Below are 22,635 nucleotides of genomic sequence, written 5' to 3'. Positions count from 1 at the left end.
ATTGATGAGGGAAAAAAGGTGAGTGGTGCGTTGAGGTATATGTGGAGTCAAAAAACATTATCTATGGAGGCAAAGAAGGGAATGTATGAAAGTATAGTAGTACCAACACTCTTATGGATGTGAAGCTTGGGTGGTAAATGCAGCAGCGAGGAGACGGTTGGAGGCAGTGGAGATGTCCTGTTTAAGGGCAATGTGTGGTGTAAATATTATGCAGAAAATTCGGAGTGTGGAAATTAGGAGAAGGTGTGAGTTAATAAAAGCATTAGTCAGAGGGCAGAAGAGGGGTTGTTGAGGTGGTTTGGTCATTTAGAGAGAATGGATCAAAGTAGAATGACATGGAAAGCATATAAATCTATAGGGGAAGGAAGGAGGGGTAGGGGTCGTCCTCGAAAGGGTTGGAAAGAGGGGGTAAAGGAGGTTTTGTGGGCTAGGGGCTTGGACTTCCAGCAAGCGTGCATGAGCGTGTTAGATAGGAGTGAATGGAGGCGAATGATACTTGGGACCTGACAATCTGTTGGAGTGTGAGCAGGGTAATATTTAGTGAAGGGATTCAGGGAAACCGGTTATGTTCATATAGTCGGACTTGAGTCCTGGAAATGGGAAGTACAATGCCTGCACTTTAAAGGAGGGGTTTGGGATATTGGCAGTTTGGAGGGATATGTTGTGTATCTTTATACGTATATGCTTCTAAACTGTTGTATTCTGAGCACCTCTGCAAAAGCAGTGATAATGTGTGAGTGTGGTGAAAGTGTTGAATGATGATGAAAGTATTTTCTTTTTGGGGATTTTCTTTCTTTTTTGGGTCACCCTGCCTCGGTGGGAGACGACCGACTTGTTGAAAAAAAAAAAAATTTGAAAATATGTAAAAAAAAGTAGATCTACTTTTGTAGCACTACAAATTTGAATGTCGATCTCTTTGGACTGTTTAAGGGTTAACTGTAAGAATAATAATGAGAGCATGAATGTAAATTATATATTTTAAAAGGTGACATTCCCAAATGTATTATTAATCAAGAAATGAGAAGTTGCGTAAATGAAAATATTTAGGATGGAAATTCAATAATGTGTGCTGCAAAGAATCTAGTAGATGCACTTTGAACTTCACTGAATGGAAAAAAATAGCATAGGATGCATAGGAAATCTTCAGGGTGTACTGCTGTTCATTATGGCAAAGCAATATACTGCTAAAAGCAGTTAAGTTGAACATGAGCAGGATTGAACTAACCAAATTAAATGACAAAGAATGAAGTTTGAAGCTGGCGAGGCTGAAAATTTGCCAGGTTAGGTATGAATCACATAATAAAATGATCAAACTAACATAATTAGTGATCTTTAAGTCTTTCATCAAATACAAGGCACATTTTGTACTAACTTGGAAGTTGAGAAATTTGTGTATAATAAATTATGTATTCAATGCAGAGCCCTGCTGAATATTTTTTATGCACCCTGATTCACTAGAATTACCGATAAACAAAGAATTTAAAAATATTGTACAGTGGACCCTCGACCAACGATATTAATCCATTCCTGAGAGCTCATCGTTAATCGAAATTATCGTTAGTCGAGTTAATTTTCCCCATAAGAAATAATGGAAATCAAATTGATCCGTGCAAGACACCCAAAAGTATTGAAAAAAAAAATTTACCACATGAAATATTAATTTTAATACACACAAACTGAAGAAGACATGTACAATTACATGACACTTACCTTTATTGAAGATCTGGTGATGATTGATGGGATGGGAGGAGGGGAGAGTGTGGATGGTGTTAGTGTTTAGAAGGGGAATCCCCTTCCATTAGGACTTGAGGTGTCAAGTCCTTTTCCGGGGTTACTTCCCTTCTTCTTTTAATGCCACTAGGACCAGCTTGAGAGTCACTAGACCTCTGTCGCACAACATATCTGTCCATAGAGGCCTGTACCTCCCGTTCCTTTATGACATTCCTAAAGTATTTCACAACGTTGTCAGTGTCACAATTAAACACTTGTTCAGTTTTCAATTCTTCACTGTCTATGTACTCCTTGAATTCCTGCACATATTTTTCAGCTGCTTTTTGGTCCGAACTGGCAGCCTCACCATGCCTTATCACACTATGTATGCCACTACGATTCTTAAATCTCTCAAACCAACCTTTGCTGGCCTTAAATTCACTCACATCACCACTAGTTGCAGGCATTTTTCTAATTAAATCATCATGCAACTTCTTAGCCTTTTCACATATGATCGCTTGAGAGATGCTATCTCCTGCTATCTGTTTTTTGTTTATCCACATCAATAACAGTCTCTCAACATCTTCTATCACTTGCGATCTCAGTTTCGAAAACATAGTTGCACCCTTGGCAAGAACAGCTTCCTTGATTGTCGTTTTCTTGGCCACAATAGTAGCGATGGTTGATTGGGGTTTTGTGTACAACCTGGCCAGCTCGGAGACACTCTCTCCACTTTCATACTTAGCAATGATCTCTTTCTTCATATTCATAGTAATTCTCACCCTTTTTGCTGTAGGGTTGGCACTAGAAGCTTTCTTGGGGCCCATGGTGACTATTTTGCAGGTGCAATCACTAAAAACACTGTGATAATATGAAATGTTCCGATTGTATGTTTGGATGGGACCGCGGTGGCTGGCTGGCTTGTAAACACTGGCCACAAGTGGACGCGTCTCGAACAGAACGAATCGTGTTGGTCGAGTTTTTTAGCACTAGTCGAGGCAAAAATTTGGCATTAAAATGTATCACTAGTCGGATTTAACGTTAGACGATGCCATCGTTGGTCGAGGGTCCACTGTAATTTGATTTCCTTAAGTATTCAACTTAACATGTTTTATTTATTGATACCTTTGTCAACAGCTGTTGTTCCAAATGCAAGTGATCGTGCTTCACATGAAAGTGTCACTAGTATTGAGTTCTTCCATCCATTACCTGAAAATACATCACGGAAACATAGGGCGAGTTTTTTAGCACTAGTCGAGGCAAAAATTTGGCATTAAAATGTATCACTAGTCGGATTTAACGTTAGACGATGCCATCGTTGGTCGAGGGTCCACTGTAATTTGATTTCCTTAAGTATTCAACTTAACATGTTTTATTTATTGATACCTTTGTCAACAGCTGTTGTTCCAAATGCAAGTGATCGTGCTTCACATGAAAGTGTCACTAGTATTGAGTTCTTCCATCCATTACCTGAAAATACATCACGGAAACATAGGGCAGCTTCACTCAGTCCTACTTCTGTCAACAAAGGTAAAGTGCAGGAGCGTCGTGCCTTAAGCAGTAGTCGCAGACGAGATGGTAGCAAACGTATCAGCACCCATTGGAGTGAAGATAAAGAGAACCTTCACATTGCCACCACTACAATCACCACCACCACCACCAACAGTAGTAAAAGAAACAGGCGTATTCACAGTGGCAATTCCAGCGAAGCAGTGTTCCCACAACAGGCTGCTCAACCCCTACTATCTCACCAACCTGAAGAGGAAGGAGATGGGGGTACAACTTCTGGTGAATCTCCCGATTTGGGTATTGGCTCTGACTATCACTTCTCCAGCTTAGAAAGAGGGACTCGCACGCTGCACTCACTTGTACACACTGCTCATGATCTCCCAATACCTCCGTTGTGCTCCGAACCTAGTAAGTTTCATCTAGTATAATGTCTGAATATTCTCTCCTCAGACCACAGCAAAAAGTCACTGATTCACATAAGGCTTTCCACCAGTGTTAAACTCAAATTTTAAATAAGTGTCTTGTTTACCAAAAGCATCGTTTTTGGTTATTTTTTCTTGACAACCGTACACTGACAATCTTTCTCTCTCGGTATTTTCAGATTGAAATTGTAATGATTTTTTTCTGAGGTCTGCTTGAGAGCCTTACTCTCATAGCAGCTCTGTATATATTACTAACATTTCTAACATACCTAAAGCACAAAGACTGATTGTACAATATTTTCAAGTAAAAGATTAATCTGTAATCCTGTAAGTTTTCCCTAGTACAGGTCTCCCTCAACATTCGAGTTTTCAACTTTCGCGGGCTTCACACATTCACGAATTCCCAACCGCCAAATTCCCAGCTGCCAAATCATATTTAAGTTTACCGCCACGAGTCCTTACTACCCTCCCTCCGACCCCTGCAACTGGCAGCCAGCCCTCCCACCACTGTGTGGTGAGTGTTTTGTTTGTTCATTATTTGCTATTAAACTACAGTATAAATAATGTAAACCCATCCATGACTGCATATTAGAATGGCTATTCAGACAGGTATTGGAAGGTGACATCATGTGTTTACTCTTGAACACAGCAAAGAATCAAACATTTCTGCTACTGCTAATAATAATAATAATAATATTATAATAATAATAATAAATACGATAGAATTGAAGAAGGAAATTGTACAAAAATACGAGGGCTGAAGCAGTGGTGGAGGAAGTGGTTGACGCAGCGTCAGTGTGGCTTTGTTTATGCTGGAGTGAGTATTAGTCTCCGTGCTCTTCCAAACATTTCACAATAATTCTCCGTGTTCTTCCAAACATTTCACAATAATTCATTGTATTTGGTGCTTGTAGATTGAGTGTGACTGGAGTGGTTGAGGCAGTGGTAGAGGCAGTTATAGAGGCAGTGGGTGAGGCAGCAGTTGAGGCAGTGGTAGAGGCAGTGGTAGAGGCAGTGATAGAGGCAGTGATATTTACTAACATATATGTTATAAATAATAATAGTACATTATGAATAACATTTATTATTATTATTATTATTATTATTATTATTATTATTATTATTATTATTATAAATGTTGTTAATATTAACATGTACTATTATTATTTATAACATATATGTTAGTAAATACCACTGCCTCTACCACTCCAGTCACACAATCTACAAGCACCAAATACAATGAATTATTGTGAAATGTTTGGAAGAACACGGAGACTAATACTCACTCCAGCATAAACAAAGCCACACTGACGCTGTGTCAACCACTTCCTCCACCACTGCTTCAGCCCTCGTATTTTTGTACAATTTCCTTCTTCAATTCTATCGTATTTATTATTATTATTATTATTATTATGATTAATAATATGTATTATTACTTTTATATTATTATTATTATTATTATTATTATTATTAGCAGTAGCACAAATGTTTGATTCTTTGCTGTGTTCAAGAATAAACACATGATGTCACCTTCCAATACCTGTCCGAATAGCCATTCCAATATGCAGTCATAAATGGGTTTACATTATTTATACTGTAGTTTAATAGCAAATAATGAACAAACAAAACACTCACCACACAGTGGTGGGAGGGCTGGCTGCCAGTTGTGGGGGTCAGAGGGAGGGTAGTAAGGACTTGCAGTGGTGGAGGCAGTGGTATTTAGTAACATAAATGTTGTTAAGGCATAACGTATGTATTTAGTACAATTTACGATGTTTTCATATATTTTATGATTGTTCATGGTTCAACAAGTTAAGGAAGCAGTATTGTATTATATTTCCCTACAATATATTGGGGCACCAAACATTCACGGTTTTTCAACATTCGCCAGGCTCTTGATCCCCTAACCCTCGTGAGTGTTGAGGGAGACCTATACACCATTTGTAAATGTATAATTCAGTTAAAAATGAAAGCCTATTCATTGTATTTTAGATTTATTTTTTCCTATGCTTATTGACTTAGTGCAGCTTTCCCACACGTACTGACCCTTTTAAACCAGCACTTTAGTGCCCAAGGACCATTTTTGTGATTAGAATCTTTTGTTCTATATTTATGTTTTAACATTGTTAATTACTTATGTTTATAAAATGAGATAAATTTTGCATTATAATAATCAAGGGGGGAGCACTAAACCCGTAGGGTTATACAATGCCTGTGAAAGGATGTGGAAGGTATTCAGGTTTAATTCAGGGAACTGAAGGACAGATCCAATTCCCTAGATAAAGATCCCCTCACCAGCATCGAGGAACCTTCCTTGAGGGGATAAATTTTGCAAAATATTGTGCAAGTATGCACACTGTAAGACATCTCTGAGATATTGAATATTATAGATATCTACATATCTTGTGGCCTGGTATTAATATTGCATGGAACATTGGTCTTGGGTAAAGAAAGCTCTGGTTTAGAGGATATAGTTTAAAGATTTTAGCTACTTTTTACCACAACTAGACCCTCCCCCCTAAGATGATGGTTCTTTGTTTCAATTTATGGCTGCAGATCTCCAGCAGTTCCTGAGTGAGTACACACTGTGAATGAAAGTGTTTGTTTAGTAGCTACCCTGTAAGGGTTGATCCAATAGGGTTTTTTCAGATTGTGATTGTTATCTGTAGATTTTGTTTAGATACTCTGTGATATTTTCATCTGAGCTGAGATCAAAATTGTTGCTAGATGCTTTGCTTGTAAGTTGCAGATATAAATTCATATTATTAACTATTTATCTTTAAAAATGTATAAAATATTTTTATTTAATATTAGCTTTTCCCATTGTATTGATTCCTAATTTTGCAAATCAGTTAAACAACTGTTAAATTCAATAACATAACACCTTAACACAGGTTATTTACCTTCAACATTTTGGGAAACTGAATGGTAAAAAAGTTTATTTTTGAACTTAGTAATGTATATTTATCGTGAAATGTCTTGATCAATGATAAAAAATCATTTATTTCTAATGTATGTGATAAAGTGATTAACTCTCAGCCATATGATAACTTCCTGGAATTGTACATATGCAATCTGGATCACCCAATTACCTCGTGCTTGCTCTGGTAATTGTCTCCGAGTTTGCAGTGGGACGAGTTCTAGCTTCTAGTTTTATATTTAATTTTGCATGCTAAGAAATTATTAAGAGAAGTGCAGTTGCTATTATAAGTTGCATTATGCTTTAGAGTATAAAATAATAAGTAGGATAAAAATAGCATGTTAATATCATGTATAGTGCTTTGAGTATTCACCTTTAGTTGCAAGCATGTTTTATCATTTCCTGCATACTGTATTTGCTTTATGGCAGATTATTAACCCTTTGACTGTCGCAACCCCCAATCCTGAGGTGTCTCCTGGTGTCGCAAAATTTAAAAAAAAAAAAAATATTTTTTCTTGTGAAATGATAGAGAAGCTTTTCCCGATTGTAAAGACACCAAAAAAACGAAATTTGATGGAAAACTGACGGAATTACGCTCTCGTGAAGTTAGCAACCTCGGCGATATTTACAAATCGGCGATTTCGCCCACTTCGAGCCCTATTTTCGGCTAATTCCATTATTCCAGTCAACCAAACTCATAGCTATTTCTTCAGAACTCCATTTTTTCCATCGATTGAGTACAAGAAACTGCCCATTTACTGATTTCAACTACCCAATAACATGGTCAGAAATTTGCAATTTGGCCAATTTCACGAAAATTAAAAAATATGACAATTTCAAAATAAGGACCAGAATGAACAATGCAGACATTCCTGGCTCTAAAATAACATTTTCTTTGTTCATCAGTCATGTCTCCAGGCCTCTCTGATATTACTCTTGCTTTTTATTTTGAAATTTTATTCAAACAAAAAATAGAAGATTTACTGTTATGCAGACTACTGTAATAATTGTAAAAATTACATCAACCCATTCATGACTGCATATTAGAATGGCTATTTGGACATTTATTGGACAATGACATCATTTGTTTACTTTTGAACATCGGCAAAAATCAAACATTTCCCGTAATTTGTGCTCCATTTCCAGGTTCTTTTTATAGTAAAATTAATCAAAATCACCTCTATTTCTATAATATAGTTTCCATTCTATCAAATGAGACCAAGAAAACGAGAATACAACCACAAATACTATACGAAAATAGACCACAAAGTCGGAATTTTAATTAAAAACAACGGTCGGAGTTTTTTTTTTTTTCTCATTATGCACTGCGTGCTCCAGGATTTTTTTTTTTTTTTGGTGCACACTGACCACACAGACCCATTCTCTCACATGTGGGCCTACCAGCTTTCTCCTGCCTGATTTGAAGCCGCTAGAATTTATGAGTATATATACGTCAAACACGGTACCTCGTAAACGTATATATACGGCCACGACAGTCAAAGGGGTAAGAACTGAAGACAATAAGTAATAGGTCTTAATATTGATAAATAACACAAGCGTGCAACACCTGGGTATCTTTATTGATGTGACTTTTTGAACAACCAGTGGCTTTAATTCATTACAGAATAAACACTGGAGACAGTTGTAAAGGAGAGGAAATTTTGAGGTTTATTTTTCATCAAAAAGGATACCTGTGTGTTTTATTACATTAATGGTATACAATAAGAACACAAGAGGTCTTGTGGTATACAGATCATAAACTTTATAAGTTACAGTATACAGTAATATCTCTTGCATTCATAGTAATGCATGCACTGGAGCATCTAAATTATAATACAATTCTGAGCAATAAAAATCATCTACAACTATTATTCATCAGATAGAAAATCAGAAAGATATTTTTGCAATTTGAAATATAAAAATCTTCGACAACTATTATTCATCAGATATAAAATCGGAAAGATATTTTTGTAGATTTAAATTATAAAGTTTCTACTCAGAAATTCCAAATTCTGTAGATCCTTTCTAAATAAGATACTTTGAGAATTTGGAAGAATTCCCAATATGGTATAGAAATATGACTGAATCCTATTAACCTTTACTGATCCCCTCTGTTTTTAATTTTTAATTTTTTTTTCTAATGACATATTGATAGTGTACAAAGAGAAAAATAATTTGCATGCCTGCAGTGCTACAGAGTGACTCAAGTGGAAGAGATGTGCAGCACTGTATTTTAAGACAAAACATTTGTTAGTAAATTTTTTCTAGTGTTATGGTGCCACATTTACTCTCCTTTATTAAAAAAAAAATTGTGGTTACCAAGATTTTGCTGCATCATGTGCACTTGCATGATTTATGGGGTGATTTTTGCATTATGTGTACACATAATTTTTTTTTTTTTTTTTTTATAACAGTATCACCTTATTTGGGATATAATATTGTGAGTTTCTTAGTCGACTATCTCATTACCTTTACACCCTTATAAGGAAGTCTCATTTTCACTCCTGTTTATACATGTTCCTGCTTTTTATCTGTTGGTTTACAAAGTACATATTCATTAGGAGGCAAAGGACTAGATAGATATTGTAATGTTTACAATGTATTTGCTGTAGTCATAATATATGTATAATGCAAAATAATTACATTATTAAGACTGGGTTTAACACTTAGTCTGATTACATTATTATTACATGCAAGATTTCACCTAGTTAAGTGAGGACTCATTATACAGGAGCATTATGTTGCCAGTATATTTATTTCATCTTGTTACTGAAACTGAACAAACTAGTCCAGCTCTCCAAGCTTTAATTGATAATCTTTAAAATTGCCTTTTTTAAGTCTGCCTCTGAAAAAAATATTCATAATTCTTAACCGAAATGATAGAATAAAACTGGCTCGTACTGACCATAAGCAGTTAGCAAACCAGTAAAGGTTTGTAATTATAAAGCATTTACATTATCCCGCAGTAATGGATTTTTCCCCGCAGTAATGGATTTAAATTAGATAAGTTTAGATTTAGAAAGGACATAGGAAAGTATTGGTTTGGAAATAGGGTAGTTGATGAGTGGAACAGTCTACCTAGTTGGGTTATTGAGGCTAGGACTTTGGGTAGTTTCAAATTTAGGTTGGATAAGTGCATGAGTGGGAGGGGTTGGATTTGAGTGGGACTTGCACATCGGAGCTTGTTTCATGGGTGGCATTGAAAGTTGGGTTGGTCAAATGTTTGTTAGTGGGATGAATTGTAAAGGACCTGCCTAGTATGGGCCAACAGGCCTGTTGCAGTGTTCCTCCTTTCTTATGTTCTTATTAGAATTCTCTTAAAATATGGTAATATGATACACACAGCTAACTTATATAAACTTAGCATCACACTTTGTACTTTTATTACAGTAGGACACCCCTAACCATGGGGAATATTTTCCAAGGACCTTAATGCAGATAGTAGCAAACCCTATATGTACATGTTTTTCTTTGACATACATACCTATTATAAAGTTTAATTGATAATTCTCCACTTATTGTGTAATTTATCACTTTTTCCCTGATAAGTATTTCATGGCTTCTCTTAGGATTTGAAGAACTTCCACCATCATTACTTTTGTACTCTGAGGCCAAAATTAAGGGTTATTTTCGGGCCATGGTAAACCATGGATGCCAGACTCGTGAATATGAGGGTCCTACTGTATTATTTTCCAGTCTTAAGATAATGATACACAATATGTATTTAATTTGAGCATCTTTGTTACTAAACTTTGCACTAGAAATGCAAATTCATTAAAAAAAAAAATTGAAACTTACAATTAATACTTTCTTCCTCTCTACCTTTTCAAAGACCTTTAGCCACATCATTTGTTTTTTTTTTTTTTTTCCTGCCACTGCTTGTTTCTAAATAAAAATTTGCTTTCTTTAGGTCACAGCACTTTAAGTGAAGAGAATCAGCAGTTGAGACTTCAGCGGGATAATCTAACATCTAAGTTGGCCTCTACAACAGAAACATTAAAAGAAGCTCTAGAGAAGCTCTCCAAAGCAAATCAGCGTAAGGAAAATGTAGAAAGAGCTATTTGTAAACAACTCTACAAGACACATGATGTGTTAAAGAAAGCAAAAACTCACCTTAAGCAAGCGAATGCACTTCCTCAATAAATTTCAGTGTTTATATGAGGCTATCTGGTTAGTGAAAAAAATTAACATTCTGTATAAAAGTTGCAGATACTGCATTGGACCTAGTGTGTTGGCCACTGGTAAATTCATTAGTGCTATTGGTATTAATAACTTACCACAGTGAACTGTCAAAACAATATATGTAGTGCAAGACAAATGTCAGAACTAAAAATGTCTGCATGTAATTTGAAGTATACTTGTGTTGCAATGTGGAGAGAGTGAAGACAGTTGTGAGAATTGCTCCAAGTTAAATGGCTGTTTGACTCCTTGTGTACCGTCCTATATAATTTGTGACTTTACAGGTTGGTGATAAATGATACAAGAACACTACATAAAGTATTGGGAATACTCCCTGCTCTGTGATAATTGGAATAACCTTGGCAGGTCTGATACTTGGCTTTCTGCACCAGTGTTTGTAAATTTTATTACAATTTGTAAAGCTGGCATCTTATTGTTAAACATGATTGTATTGTATATATGGTGCTGATATGTGGGGTCCACACTAAGTTTTGCTTTTGAAATGTTGCCATTCACAGTAATTTAATACCATCACTTGTTGGGTTGCCTTCTGTGATTACAATAGCCCATATCAGGTTTTGTGAAATTTTAAGGATTAAGTTATAGCAAAACTGAGCATATGCATTGTTCCATATTTAAGCATTTATTCATCACAAGCCCTATTTTCTATGGACATTCCAACTGTTAATCACAACCTTGGTAAAGATTACTATCATTTAATTGATTTTATTAGGGTTTCTATCTCTTCCTGTAACAGTCTTGGTGGTCTTATTATTTTACTGGTTCATTATGGAGATTGCTGTTTAAAATTTTACAAAAAAAAAATGTATATACTGCACATGTACATTTTCTATATTTATTTGTGGTTTACTTTATGAAAATTGTTTTGGTGGTTCTGGTTAAACTGTGCTGTTCTTTTGTCGTGGTGCTGCTACTTAGGGCTAGTGTGTGTGTCCACAAATGAAATGTTTCTGTTTGGTAGCAGAAATAAGATGTGCACAGTTTGAAAGCCTTTACAAGCAACTGCCTACGATTTCATGCACACAAATACTTCTGCCTCCAATCCAGTTTGTTGTACAATATTTTAATATTTATATTGTATACATTAGGAATATGCCAAAGTATTGGTGTGTATTGGCCTCAAATTGGGTATTGGCAAAAATTTTGGTATTGTCAAAGTCCTAGTATACATTTTGTTTAATGACAGGATATGTTGAAAATATCCTTGTGATGAAATATTGCTTATTTTAATCCTTATTACCGGGTATTAATAGAAAAGGTTTTTACATCGGATGATTGTACAATATTACGGTACAATACCTTACTGTAAAAAATTAATATATATGTAATTATACACATTTGTATATATAGCACACAAGGCATAAGAATATTACACAAAGGGTGCTTGTACAGCTTCAGAAATGTGTATATACTGTATTTTGTACCAAGCTGGTTGTCTTCCAAGATTTATTATGTACAAAGTAGGTTAAAAGTGTGTGTGCTTTGTGCACATGGGCCTCAAATGAACTGATATGTATTATATAGTTGAACTGACATGAAGCTTAAAATATCATGAAATAATTAACTTTTTTTTTTAATCAGACCTGTAATTAATATTGAAAATCTAAGGATAAAAGCAAAAACTACTACTACACTTCCATTCATGAGGGAAGCACTAAATTCATAGGTGTCATACAGAACCAGGAGGCACAGGTTTGATCCAAGGACAGGAAGGACAAGTTCAAAGCCTCACCAAGGAACCTCTCGAGGGAAAGCGACAACAAACGAGTAACTACAGTACTCGAAAACATCACACTAGCAAAGCCAATACTGAAAATAAGCCTCAAACCCTCATGAGACACAGCTAAAAATAAAACAATTATGTTTTGACTTGGTAAAATTCTTCAACACTAAATGACCCACATGGGTTTGGTGTTTTTTTTTTTAACTGATTAATCTACTAACACGTTCCAACACCTAACGTCCACAGCAGAGCACTGAATTGTAGAGGTCTTAGTATGAATTCGACAATTCTCTCCATTGTTTCAATTTAAAGGGCCAGATTAATAGATATTGTATCACTAGTATAAAACTACACTAGAATTATTTACGTATCCTAGTAGTTACAAAGCCTTACTTGACACTAATTGCTTAGGTCCTGGATATAAATGCAAAATCAAGTGGAGAATCAGGCTCATTTATAAGGTTGGAGTAGCAATCCAGTTGTCCACCCATCCATCCAATCTTATATCGTGCAACCAACTGAAATGAGAGCATGACATTATTATTATAGCATTTAGGAAGGGCAGTTCCAAACCTGAAGGGGCCATACATTACCTAAAGTTGACTTAGTTATGGCAAACAATGAATCCCTTGTTAATAATTTAGAAATTTCAGAGGAACTGGGTGCTAGCGACCACAAATCAATTACATTTAGCATTGAATGGAAGTACGATAGTAGCGATAACTCAGTAACAGTCCCAGATTTTCGCTTAGCAGATTACGATGGGCTTAGAGAACACTTATCATCTGTTGACTGGGGTAACGAAGAGAGCTATCAATATGACAGTTTTCTGAACACTATACATGCTGCTCAAAGAGCGTTTATCCCATATAAAGAAATTAGATCAAATAGAAATGACCCAAAATGGATGAATAATAGGCTCAAATATCTACTAGGGCATAAAGGAATTTATAGGTGTATCAAAAGAGGTGAGGGTTATCTTATGAATCAGTATATTGACATTAAGAGGGACATTAAAAAAGGGGATAAGAAAAGCTAAAAGGGACTATGAAATTAAAGTTGCTAGGGATTCTAAAACTAACCCAAAAAGTTTTTTCCAGGTCTATAGAACAAAAGTTAGAGATAAGATAGGTCCCCTTAAAAATAACTATGGGCACCTTACTGACAAAGAGAATGAAATGTGCTTGATTTTAAATAATTATTTTCTCTCAGTTTTTACACAGGAAGACACTAACAATATTCCAGTAATTAATTTTTACAGTGGGCTAGAAGAAGATAAATTATGTAACATCACAGTCACTAGTGAGATGGTTGTGAAGCAGATAGACAGACTGAAGCAAAATAAGTCGCCGGGTCCTGATGAGGTTTTTTCAAGGGTTCTTAAGGAATGCAAAATGGAACTCTGTGAACCATTAACTAATATTTTTAATTTATCTCTTCAAACAGGTGTAGTGTCTGATATGTGGAAGATGGCTAATGTAACTCCTATTTTTAAAGCGGGACAAGTCGTTACCGTCAAATTACCGCCCAATAAGCCTGACCTCAATTGTAGGCAAATTACTAGAGTCAATTATAGCTGAGATTATAAGAAGCCATCTCGATAAGCATAGCTTGATTAATGATACTCAGCATGGATTCACAAGAGGCCGGTCTTGTCTAACTAATTTATTAACTTTCTTCAGTAAAGCTTTTGAGGCTGTTGACCACAATAAAGAATTTGATATTATTTACTTAGATTTTAGTAAGGCTTTTGATAGAGTTCCACACCATAGACTGTTAAAGAAAGTGGCAGCTCATGGCATTGGGGGAAAAGTGCTCTCGTGGATCGAGTCATGGCTCACTGACAGGAAGCAGAGAGTGTCCATAAATGGGGTTAAATCCGAGTGGGGATCTGTAACAAGTGGCGTTCCACAGGGATCAGTCTTGGGCCCGTTGTTGTTTATAATATATATCAATGATCTTGATGAGGGAATTACTAGTGATATGAGCAAATTCGCCGATGACACAAAGATAGGTAGGATAATTGATTCAAACGTAGATGTTATGGAACTTCAGGAGGATTTAAACAAACTCTATTCTTGGTCAGAAAAGTGGCAGATGCAGTTCAATGTAGATAAATGCAAGGTTCTGAAGCTTGGGAGTGCCCATAACCCTAGTACTTATAAGTTAAATGATGTAGAACTTAGCCATACAGATTGCGAAAAGGACTTGGGGGTTATGGTGAGCAGCAACCTTAAACCAAGACAGCAATGCCTAAGCGTACGTAATAAGGCAAATAGATTACTGGGATTTATATCAAGAAGTGTAAGCAACAGAAGTCCAGAGGTCATACTGCAGCTTTATACATCATTAGTAAGGCCTCACCTAGATTATGCAGCTCAGTTCTGGTCTCCGTATTACAAAATGGACATAAATTCGTTAGAAAACATTCAGCATAGGATGACTAAATTAATACATAGCATTAGAAATCTTCCTTATGAAGAAAGATTGAAGACTCTTAAGTTACATTCACTTGTTAGACGAAGAATGAGGGGAGACCTGATCGAAGTGTACAAGTGGAAGATAGGTATTAATAAAGGGGATATTAATAAGGTCTTGAGGATGTCTCTCCAAGAGAGAACCCGCAGTAATGGATTTAAATTAGATAAGTTTAGATTTAGAAAGGACATAGGAAAGTATTGGTTTGGAAATAGGGTAGTTGATGAGTGGAACAGTCTACCTAGTTGGGTTATTGAGGCTGGGACTTTGGGTAGTTTCAAATCTAGGTTGGATAAGTACATGAGTGGGAGAGGTTGGATTTGAGCGGGACTTTCACATCAGAGCTTATTTCTTGGGTGGCATTGAAAATTGGGTTGGGCAAATGTTTTGTTAGTGGGATGAATTGTAAAGGACCTGCCTAGTATGGGCCAGCAGGCCTCCTGCAGTGTTCCTCCTTTCTTATGTTCTTATGAATGAGAGGCAATTAGTGACTAAGGAAAGTGATAATAGCTAATTCATTGGATCAGTCACATTTCATGTTACCTTCTTTGAAGGGCTGAAATATTAATGCTTTGTACAGTATTGATAACATCAGCAAATAATGTTCTTTGTACTGCATGAATTTTCTATACCCATTTTTTAACCAATATTCTCAGTTCCATCTTATTCAGCAAAGTTGAAAAATTTTGTAGATATTAATGCTTAAGCTTTCAGAAAAAATAATTTGTAATAATTTTTAAACACACTGGCAAGTTAACATCACAGTTCAGTTGGTCCTCCAAGCTGCAACATCCAAACCCTTCTTCAGAGTTGCAGGCACCATACTTCCCACCTCCAGGACTGAAGTCCAGCTAACTAGTTTTCCTGAATCTCTTCTTAAATGTTACCTTGCTCAAATTTGAACAGCACATTATCACAAAAACCGCTTGCCTCCACTCGCTCCTATTTAACATGCTCACACAAGGCTGTTGTTTGCCCAAGCCCCAGCACTCAAAATCTTCATGCCACTCCCTCTAACCCTTCCATGGATGACCCCTGCCCCCTTTCTCTACACCCCAGATTTATACACCCTCCTAGTCATCCTAATCTGTTCCATCCTCTCCAAATGTTAGCCGACTGCTGTAAGTCAATGGGGAGTGGTAGTATACCTTAGACAGGGAATGGTTTTGAAATGAGCTGAGGCAGGATAATGGCTCTTAGCCTGTAAAATTTATGTTTCAAAAAATATTCATCCGTCTGAATTATACCTTTGGTAACCCCACACCTTCTAATCTCTAAGCATTAAATTCTCAGTATAATATTCACACAACATATTGCCCTCGAACATGCCCACTGCTTCGACTTACTCCTCACTGCAACACTTAAAACCCATGCTTCACACCCGAATAACTGGAATATTCCCCCTTTTGGCCTACAAACAAATTTCTTTTTCCACAGATCCCTCAAGACACATCTCACCTTTTCTCTTCAATTCCACAGTTCACCTTATCTTTCACAAACCCATCTGCTGACAAATCAACTCCCAAATTTTTAGTTACTCTCATCACCTTGCTCTTGCCTGTGTTCACTTTCAATTTCCTTCTTTTACATACTCCCAAATTCCTCCACCAGTCTCTGCAACTTCTCTTCATCAAACACCCTAGAATTCACTTTTATAACCTCATCTACAAATATGTATGTTAAACCACCATAGTGACATTACACATCCCTGTCTGAGGTCTACTTTTACTGGACAACAACCCCTCTCTTAGATATCTTAACCTGACCCTCACTATCCACATAAAGATTATTGCTTTTAGTAACCTACAACTTATTCCATACATTTGCAACACCTGCCACATTGTTCCCTTATCCACCTTATCATATGCCTTTCTAAGTCCATAAATGTAACAAAAAGTTTCTTACCTTTATCTAAGTATTGTTCATTTGCATGCTTTAATGTAAACACTTGTTGTACACATTCCCTAACTTTCCTATAGCCATATGTATAACTTAAAGACTACATAATTCATGACCTCTCAATCTTTCACCAACATGTAAGAAGTACTGCCAGAATGAAGGTAAAAGTTTACAAGAGGAAATGAGACCAGTTGTTGGTGTAAGTGCTGGATCAGTCAGAGTGTGATGGCTATGAATATAATAATGCTATATAATACCAAAAAGTAGGTAAGACACACGTGCAACATTTAAGTATCTTTTCCGAGATGTTTTTGCCTTCAGATAAATACAAAGGAAGCAGTGGAGACGTAGAGACAATGTAATATATCCATCACCCTTGTAATGGCTACTGAGAACTGCAAGTTGCAGGTAGCAACTGATCATGCAATTATCAATGCAATTTTGCCACAATCTGGGCTGTGTGGGAGTAGAATTCCCAACACTGGTTACTGACATGTATGGAAGAAGCTGTAGGAGTTAGAACTTTTGATGCTTAGAACAAATAACTGCCATATTACCTGCAATGCTACTGTATACATATTCTGCTCTGCCATTCTTCTACCAATACAGGAACGGGGACCATGACCAAAGGGAAGAACAAGAAAGGGATTGATGTTTTCTTTTTTCATCCAGCGTTCAGGCACAAATTTGTCTGGTTCAGGAAAATACTCAGGTAGTCGACAAGAAACCTGATTCTGAGTCACTACTACTGTCTGTGGAAAAACAAAAACAGTAAATTCATTTATCCTTTATACTACCTTGTACTCTCTAACAAATACTAAAAGAGAATTAGATTTTTAAAATAGCTTCAAATGTTGTTTCAAGCTGTATTCAACACATGTTCCTGATTTGTCTCATAGGTGAAGAAATTGCTACCACTTTACATTAAAACACTTAAATACATGAGAGAATAGCTGTATTTTAACAAGCACGTAAACAAGTGGATAGGAAAACAAAGAAAAGATAAATATATAAGGACAATAGTAATAAAAGAATGACAATACAATATTAAATGCTAAAAGCACTGTATATACATGAAGTGATGCTAATTAGAATGTGTGCAACATAAACCATAAAATGGACCAAAATAGAATGCCTTTAGTTGCACAGTACAATTTCTTTACCTGTCATCAATTATCTTAGGACACTACTATGTCGTATTAGTACTTTTTTAATGGAGAGTAAAAATCTAGTTTAGTGAGGCCAGCAAACACTTGACAGATCATCATCTGACAAAGACCTATGTCAGGGACATGGACTGTTTCCTAACTAGAAAAATACCAACAGAAATAATTTTTGAAACAAGAAACCTTTAAAGTTATTTACGAAAAGCTTTAATTGACAATTACTGAAATAACTTACATTTTTTGGAATTCTATATCCTCTAATGATAACATCCTCTTGAATAATCCGACCCACACCAATAGACACTGGTCGAAGCCGGTAACTTTCCTTAAACACAGCCTTCAAGTACCGAGCTTCTGCCAACACACTCGCAGTTACCTTTGCCAAGTACCAGGAAAAAAGGTTAAAAGTTTTGAAAATGATACAACTAGTACAGTATTAACTATCACTGATTTAATTATTAATAAGTTACAATACTGTATCACCAGTAGTTCAAATTAAACTATTAACAAAATCATTAAATTTAAAATAACCTAAAATTTTGATGTGCAACCAGATTTTAGGATTTCAGTACTGTGCTTTTCAAACCTGTAAAAATTTATAGTGTAATTAAAATTAATCAAATACTGTACTATTAAATTTTTTACCAAAGAATTCAGTGTCAACATTTAATGAAACATCCAAAAATTAAATTAAAAATGTGATTACAGTATGTCAAAAAAAAAAAAATGAGAGCTTAATTAGAAATTATTACAATCTGCTATGCCAGACTACTACAGCATGTACTAACATGCTCAACTGTTGGGATAAACATGGACTAGAGAAGCTGAAAGTAAAGGGGAGACAGAGGTAGTATGGTGAAGTAGGTGAGGCGGTGTCCAGGTTGATAGGGAACAAAGCAGTGGGAAAGGTTTGGGTTAACCCTTTGACTGTCGCAAGCCCCATTCTGAAACTGTCATTCTATGTTGCAAAATTTTTGGAAAAAAAAAAAAAAAAAATTTTATGAAATGATAATCTTTTCCTGATGGTAATGACACCAAAAGTACGAAATTTGGTCGAAAACTCACGGAATTACGCTCCCACGAAGTTAGCGATCTTGGAGACATATACGCATCGGCAATTTCGCCGACTTTGAGCCCTGTGTTTGGCCAATTCCATTGTTCCAGTTGACCAAACTCATAGCTGTTTCTTTAGAACTCCATTTTTTCTATCAATTGAGTACAAGAAACCACCCATTTACCGATTTGAACTACCCAATAAAGTGGTCAGAAATTGGCAATTTGGCCAATTTCACGCAAATTAAAAAAGATGCCAATTTCAAAATAGGGTCCAGAATAAACAATGTAGACATTCTTGGCACTAAAATAACATATCCTTTGTTCATTAGTCACGTCTCTAGGCCCCTCATATTACTATTGCTATTTTGATTTTTTATTCATACAAAATACAAAATTTACTGTTATGCAGACTACTGCATTATTGTAAAAATGGTATAAATAATATTAGTGCACTAGTGAAAGAATATCAGACTCCCCAGTTGATGTGTATTGGACGTGTAGTGTGATTTGCTTACTCTTGAACATTGGTAAAAATCAAACATTTCTGCTACTTTGAGCTCAATTTCAAGGTCGTTTTCATCGTGAAACTAATAAAAATCATCTCTATTTCTGTAATATGTTTTCCATTTTATCACGTGAGACCACGAAAACGAGAATACAATGATAAATACTATACGAAACTACACCTCAAAGTCGGCGTTTTAATCCAAAAAAACGGTCAGTTTTTTTTTTTTTTTTTTTTTTATTATGCACTGCATGCTGCAGGATTTTTTTTTATGTGGTGCACACTAACCACACAGACCCATTCTCTCACATGTGGGCCTACCAGCTTTCTCCTGCTTGATTTGAAGCCGCTAGAATTATTGAGTATATATATAAGTTCGAAACACTGGCTCGTAAGACGTATATATACAACCAAATCAGCCAAAGGGTTAAGACATATCAAAAGATAGTTTTGGACTGGTTAGCATCTTTATTTAATATAAGTATGAAGAGAAAAGAAGGTACCTAAAAATTAACAGACTTACTGCAACTTACTGAACTGGGAAATAAATCTGTAAGTATACTGAGTAAACTGTATGACAGAACTGTTATCAAAAGAATCTTGGGAAAGATAGACAGTAGGACTGCAGAGGAACAAGGTAGATTCATGAAAGGAAAGAGGATGTTTTGCTAAAGTGTTAGCAGTAAAGCACATAAAAAAGCAATACTTAGATTTGAAAAAAAGAATATGACAGGATAGACAGGAAAGCTATGCAGCAGATGTTGTTGGCATAGTTGGAATAATTGGCATGGTTGTCAAAAAGTCATAAATGTTTTTTTTAGGATAGCGACTCTAATTAGAGAAAAGTAGTGATCATCTGTCAAGCTTACCAGAAAATGATTAAAATACATTAAAGCATGAATAACATTAGCTTAAAACTTAATAACACATAAACAACATTCTCAGACTAAGTACTGTTTCCTCACCTGACCGCCAGATTTAGAAAGAAGTTTTCGAGCCTCAACTGCCAGAATCTCCTGTTTGTCTGGATTAGTTGCCAAATTGTGCAAAACATACGACATTGTGAAAGCAGCCTGAAATAATTTACATAATGCAAAAAAATATATAATAATCTTGTACTGTATAGTATTTTATTACATTATTCCTTTGTAAATTTATTTAATAATAACCAATGTACATGTAGTACAGTACTTCAATCCTTACCGTATCAATCCCTGCCAGTAAAGTATCACAGATGATGCCTACAATGTCCTTTTTATCAAGATCACTTTCTAAGAGAAAATGTTCCAACACAGAAAGGGGCTGCTGAGAGTCATCACTACTTGTCTTTTCTTGATTTGCAAAATGTTCCTTCATTTCCTCTTCTTTGGCCTCAATATACTTTAAAGCAATTCTGTTTAAGGCATGAGTATAAATGTAATTTATGCTGGCAAGTCTCAAAACCTACAGCATATACCCATAATGGTAATAAATTAAATACTAATACAGCACAGTAGATAAAATACAGTGCATCATTAAAATATAAAATACTGTATCAAATTTACATGACATGCAAATCCCTCTCCAACAATATCTGATCTGCAAATTTAATAATGCACTGGCAACTCCAGCACTCATCAAACATTTGTTTCTATTTAATGTCTCTTCCACATAACTCTTTACTGGATATTTTCCTTGAGGAGAAGCTTTATTCCACACAACAAAGGCAACCCATTACCCTCAACCCCCCTATTTCCAAACAAGCATTCAGAATGTATAAGATTACTCCTTGCAAATATCATGGATATTTTCAGTGCATTTCATTATTACATTTACAGGACTTGAGTCCTGGAAATGGGAAGTACAATGCCTGCACTTTAAAGGAGGGGTTTTGGGATATTGGCAGTTTGGAGGGATATGTTGTGTATCTTCATATGTGTATGCTTCTAGACTGTTGTATTCTGAGCACCTCTGCAAAAACAGTGATAATGTGCGAGTGTGGTGAAAGTGTTGAATGATGATGAAAGTATTTTCTTTTTGGGGATTTTCTTTCTTTTTTGGGTCACCCTGCCTCGGTGGGAGACGGCCGACTTGTTGAAAAAAAAAAAAAAAAAAAAAAAAGAATTGTATTCATGGGAAAGTGCTGAACTGTCAGTAGGATATGTAGCACCTACAGAAAGAGGATAATCTGGTATGATCAAAAGAAATAAAGAGTGCTTTCAATTCCCTGGATAAAAGATCTTCACCAATATAGGGCACCCTTCTTTAATGTGAAAATAATATTTATTTCAAGTGTTAAACTGGTGTGAGACATTCAGTGTAAAAAAAAAAAAAAAAGTGGTGGAAACCTAATTCTTTGTCTGCTTTTCTCAAGACAAACATTCTACTCTCAAAGACAGAACAAAAATTGCTAAACGCAAAGTTATTATACTGTACAGATCATTCAAATGAGACTGAGATAGTAAATATAATACAGTAGAAGGAATATAACATGATGTACAGTATCATAATTTAATTTGGTATGCCAAATTAATAATTTTTTACTGATTATTGTATACATGTATGGTAATAAGCATAATTTGGAAATACGGTAGTGTACCTGTAGATGGTATTTTGTCCCTGAACCAGCCGTTTGTAAAGAGGTGTGTTGAAATACCGCCAAAATTGCAGCCCGTTGTCGGTGTGGATAATGCTGGAATTAGACATGTGGGCAGCCTCCATGAGATCCTTAGCCTCCCTACTTATAGTGTGTACAGATGACTTGACACAGCCCAGCTGAACATCCAGTGCAGCAACCATAGTCACTTCAGTAAGAAAATTATCTCAACTGTAATTCAAATACTTATACAACAGATAAGTTACCGTAATGCACTGGCAAAGTTTGCAACTCTGCACTCCATGTATAGTTAAGGAAATATTTTTTTTCTATGATACAGTGGGATGCTATGAGGACCTCTATTTGCCCCTCCTCTCCAAAAAAAAAAAAAATTTGTATAAATGACTACCAGAAGGAATAGAAATTGTGAATTTTTTTACAGATGTAAAAATATTGTGCAAATTAAATCAAA

At 35.7% G+C, this 22,635-nt stretch overlaps 2 protein-coding genes across 6 annotated transcripts in view; one reads left to right on the top strand and one right to left on the bottom strand.

Moving 5' to 3' along the window:
* LOC128690893 (putative leucine-rich repeat-containing protein DDB_G0290503) overlaps positions 1 to 12,326 on the top strand; it is a 145,606-nt gene extending 133,280 nt beyond the window's left edge. For 3 of the 4 annotated variants that reach the window (XM_070087289.1, XM_070087355.1, XM_070087418.1), the window contains exon 12: positions 2,848 to 3,002. In XM_070087289.1, coding sequence (XP_069943390.1) covers positions 2,848 to 2,987 — 140 coding nt within the window. In that variant the 3' untranslated portion in view covers positions 2,988 to 3,002. Of the gene's footprint in view, positions 1 to 2,847; positions 3,003 to 3,108; positions 3,628 to 6,197; positions 6,216 to 10,471 lie in introns of those variants that run through there. The other variant, XM_070087450.1, reaches the window with a different exon arrangement.
* The window catches only part of LOC128686480 (cytochrome P450 302a1, mitochondrial-like), a 64,908-nt gene that overhangs the window by 29,726 nt on the left and 12,547 nt on the right, over positions 1 to 22,635 (bottom strand). Inside the window, exons 5-10 of one of the 2 annotated variants that reach the window (XM_070087585.1) lie at positions 22,167 to 22,371; positions 20,792 to 20,981; positions 20,554 to 20,661; positions 18,263 to 18,403; positions 17,419 to 17,613; positions 12,878 to 13,002 (exon numbers count right to left, since the gene is read on the bottom strand). In XM_070087585.1, the coding sequence (XP_069943686.1) occupies positions 12,892 to 13,002; positions 17,419 to 17,613; positions 18,263 to 18,403; positions 20,554 to 20,661; positions 20,792 to 20,981; positions 22,167 to 22,371 (950 nt within the window). In that variant the 3' untranslated portion in view covers positions 12,878 to 12,891. Of the gene's footprint in view, positions 1 to 12,668; positions 13,003 to 17,418; positions 17,614 to 18,262; positions 18,404 to 20,553; positions 20,662 to 20,791; positions 20,982 to 22,166; positions 22,372 to 22,635 lie in introns of those variants that run through there. The other variant, XM_053773432.2, reaches the window with a different exon arrangement.

This window comes from Cherax quadricarinatus, chromosome 1, assembly GCF_038502225.1.
Source record: "Cherax quadricarinatus isolate ZL_2023a chromosome 1, ASM3850222v1, whole genome shotgun sequence".
Taxonomy (NCBI): Eukaryota; Metazoa; Arthropoda; class Malacostraca; order Decapoda; family Parastacidae; genus Cherax; species Cherax quadricarinatus.
Note: the sequence above shows the minus strand (reverse complement) of the source record. Positions and strands in the feature narration are given on the sequence as shown.